This window comes from Urtica dioica, chromosome 3 (genome assembly GCF_054948205.1).
Source record: "Urtica dioica subsp. dioica isolate 48M chromosome 3, U.dioica_male_clone48M_v1_H2, whole genome shotgun sequence".
In the NCBI taxonomy this organism is placed as follows: domain Eukaryota; kingdom Viridiplantae; phylum Streptophyta; class Magnoliopsida; order Rosales; family Urticaceae; genus Urtica; species Urtica dioica.
The window spans coordinates 27,915,110-27,918,844 of NC_142758.1; the positions used below are offsets into that span (position 1 = coordinate 27,915,110).

General features: G+C 36.4%; 1 protein-coding gene and 1 long non-coding RNA gene across 2 annotated transcripts; both read right to left on the reverse strand.

Annotated features, from left to right (window-relative positions):
- Positions 1 to 273: 273 nt before the first annotated feature.
- Positions 274 to 758, reverse strand: LOC149402541 (uncharacterized). The gene is made up of 2 exons (XR_016296221.1): positions 663 to 758; positions 274 to 581 (listed from the first exon to the last, which is right to left on the reverse strand). It is a non-coding gene; the product is annotated as an uncharacterized LOC149402541 (long non-coding RNA).
- Positions 759 to 848: 90 nt separating this feature from the next.
- On the reverse strand, positions 849 to 2,453 carry LOC149402542 (protein transport protein SEC31 homolog B-like). The gene is made up of 5 exons (XM_089608426.1): positions 2,380 to 2,453; positions 2,265 to 2,319; positions 1,938 to 2,158; positions 1,724 to 1,829; positions 849 to 1,367 (listed from the first exon to the last, which is right to left on the reverse strand). The coding sequence occupies exons 1-5, from the start codon at positions 2,451 to 2,453 to the stop codon at positions 1,167 to 1,169; spliced, it is 657 nt and encodes a 218-aa protein (XP_089464552.1). The 3' UTR covers positions 849 to 1,166.
- Positions 2,454 to 3,735: the final 1,282 nt, after the last annotated feature.

The following is a 3,735-nucleotide window of genomic DNA, read 5'->3' on the forward strand; positions in this document are numbered from 1 at the left end:
TTTAGGCGAAAAAGTTTTCACGGCGTTTGTATATAAGCGCTGTCTAATGTTTTTCACAGCGTTTGTATATAAGCGCTGTCTATTCTTTTCCAACGTTGCATCCACGTGTCTTCATGGCTGGTGAGAAGTTTTCACAGCGTTTATATACAAACGTTGTCTATTCTTTTCAAAAGTGCCATCCACGTGTCGTTTAGGCAGGTGATAAATTTTAAAGGCGTTTATTTACAAGCGCTGTATAATATATATTTTTTTATATATATAAAAATTTGAATATTACAAAAAATTCCTGCACACAGTTTCAATATATATTCCAAAATCCGAACCTAAACATACCAATACGAATTTTTAATAATCCATTCAATAATTTCAAAATCAAATTCTATTATTCGTACTTTGTACCGTATATTTAAACCGAAACATATCAAACCATGTAAACGAATATTCATGCACCGGAAACACACTCACTTTACATTCACATTTGACAATTTGACTTCCGTGTCCATAAAGTTTAACACCATTTGGTACCATTCTTCTCGATACGCATCTATTACCTCATCCGTGTAACTCTTCAACTTTTCAAACTAATAATATATAAAAACAAGTTGTTTGTGAGTGAAACAATATATTACGTATTGAATATGTGTATTTAAATGTGTGCATACCTCTTGCAAACATTTATGAAAATCTCCAGTTTCAACAATGTTTTTCATCATCATTGAAACAAAATAGCCACATTCAATTGTCGAAGGTTGTTTCGGTACCTGTAAAAAATATGTTAGACTGAAATATATAGTAATTGATATACTAGCTTAATTGTGCGTATATATACCTTTGGAATTTTACATGAAAACTTCTTGTTACCGACAAAGCAATCGAATGCTCTACACATGTATATAAAAGTTATAACAAAATAATCATAACTATTAATTTTAAATATATATATATATATATATATATATATATATATATATTTATGTTTTAATATACTCACAAGTCCACTATCGAATTCAAATGAGGTGGAACTCTTTTAGAAATCATGGGATCAAGAAAGTATCGTCGTCGATGCCACCATCTTGAGGCAAGGAGACACTTTCTAGCGGGTATCTGAGGTATCGTCGTCGAAATCACCGACAATTCATTCTCTTTCGGAGGTATCGTCGTTGATGTCACCAGCACTTCGTTCTCTTTCGGAGGTATCGTCGTCGATGCCACCGGCACTTCGTTCTCTTTCGAAGGTCTCGTCGTCGATGCCACCAACACTTCGGTCTCTTTCGGAGGTGACAAAATTTATCTTTGAGCTCTCTTTGGTTTTGGCTTATGCGTGGATGTTGAATTGATTGAGCTTCAGATTGTATCGGACGCATGACCTGAAACAATGGATATTATTAACACTATAAACATTGTTACATGATATATTGAAGTGATTCGATGACAAAATTAAGTTCAAATGTGAATCTTAGTGTTTGACATAGTGCAATGATCATATGCAATGTCGTAGAATAGCTCACAATATCAGTTATTGAGAATCAAAGTACTTGCTGGAAGTCAAAGGATCCAAAAAAATATTAGTCTTCATAAACTTTATTACCTTTAGTATGCCCTACAAACTCTCTCACCAGTTTCATTATATTCCTCATGTCCTAAACCTGTGCATGGGACAAACACTTTTATTAATAAGGGCAAAATAATAATAAGAAAAACTAAATGCCAGATGAAATATTACCTTAAAAGCTGGATAATTATCATCATCTGATGCAACAACAAGCTGAGTAGCAAAATCAGGATGCCATTGCAGTACTGAACATCGACTTTTGACTGAATCGGAGAAGCTGCCAAGTGACAGAAATTATCAGGATTACAGAAAGTTTATCGCATACATTTTATATGTTTAACAAATGAACTGATCAGTAAACTGCAATAAATAAATAAATAATTACCTTATCACGGGTTTTTGCTTCTTCAGGTCCCAAACCACCAAAAAAAAGACATGTAAGTTACAAATTTTCACACATATACTTTGATAAAAGCTAAATATTGCAGCAAATGGAAATTGAGAAGGCTCTGCAGGGTTGGCCAAATCCCAAATGCAAAGCTCGCCTTCGTCGGCACCGGATGCAAGAAGGTTTAGGGCAATTCCATTAAATTCAAGATCCCGAACCTGTGTTCGGACATAAAAATATAAACATACAACATTAACATTAGATCTCCCAATTTCTGGAAATTCCATCGAGAAGAAGCACTTGTTAAAGAAGTTAGATACTTACAGGCCCCTTATGCCTTGAGAGATGTCCAACAATAACATTTTCCCTCGTCTCGGAACTGAAATGAAAATATAGCAGATATGAGAAGGACGTACATGGACTTCGAATGATTGATCACACTAGAGAGACGCCAAAAATCACCATACAGAACGCTAAATAAGAATTTTCCCAAATCAGAACACCAACCACCATTTCTATTGATTTTTTTTTTTTATAAAAGGGACCGGCAGAAAATAAGATCAACGGCTTGACATTACTAATGGTTGTCAATGGCTTGACATTGCTAATCTGTGACGATGCAAAAAGGATGCGTTAGATCATCGACATATCCCATCATGCTAGAAAGAAGCAAAAACGTACCTCGGGGACAATGAATTTTCCGGTTACAAGACAGATTGCGGGCAATGTGCAGTAAGCGAGCAACGGAAGGGAGGTGATAGGGTAGATCACAAAGTTTATGTACAAAAAGCGCTCCAACCATTTGAGACCACAGCCGTAGCCGTACCATATCGGGCAATGCCTGCTCAGCAATATCTCAACAGATCCGAGAGCCCATCGCAGCACTTGGTGCAGACGATCTGACAGATTGATCGGGGCCGAACCCTTAAACGCAGGCCTTTTAGGTATGAAATATACTGATCGCCACCCGTGGCAGTGCATCTTGAACCCAGTCAAAATAACATCTGTGACAGAGAGAGAGAGAGAGAGAAATTAATTTGAATCACGTCGCGTTGTGCGTACCTCTTTTCCCCATTCTGTTTTGTCCTCGTATCCACAGCTAATTACGTGAATGGCTGTTGTCAATGGTGCCCACACGAAGAGTAGTAGTGTCTATTTATGTACATTTGATGTCATATAGTCTTACGAAGACTCTTGCTTGTAATTGCTTATTCATTAATAATAAAGATGAAACGTTCATTCATTCTTTCTTTGTTTGAAGCTTTATGATAAAACCTTAGTCTTTTAGTCCATAAACAAACTTAACAACTTACGAAGAGACAAATGTAGATTTGCATGAACAAACTCTTCGTTGTTTGCTTAAAACGATATATTCGCAATCTTAGGGTCAAAGGACTATTGACCTCAGTACGATTGTTAGAAGAATCTATGATGTCTGGTTATGAGGCATTGAGAGTTGGAGACTCTATAGTTCTTCTAGGTATCTTCCGAAGGTACTGAATTGACCAGTGCACTTCTAGAGACAAGATAAGAACAAACCATTTAACCTCTTATGTCTCGAAGTCACTATGTATGAATTGCATCATGCTTACCTTAATCCTGAAATGAGACATGCCATTTCACAGCTTAGTATTCTCATTTGAGAAAGTCAGAGTTCGGACTCACTATGTAATTCCGAACAGGGCCTATTGGTGAAGTACTAAGTTGTGAGAATGTCATGAGTAACTTTGTGAAGTTCTCATAGATATGGAATTCATGTACAAGATTGCTGAAATGCAATGTATGTCACCTCATG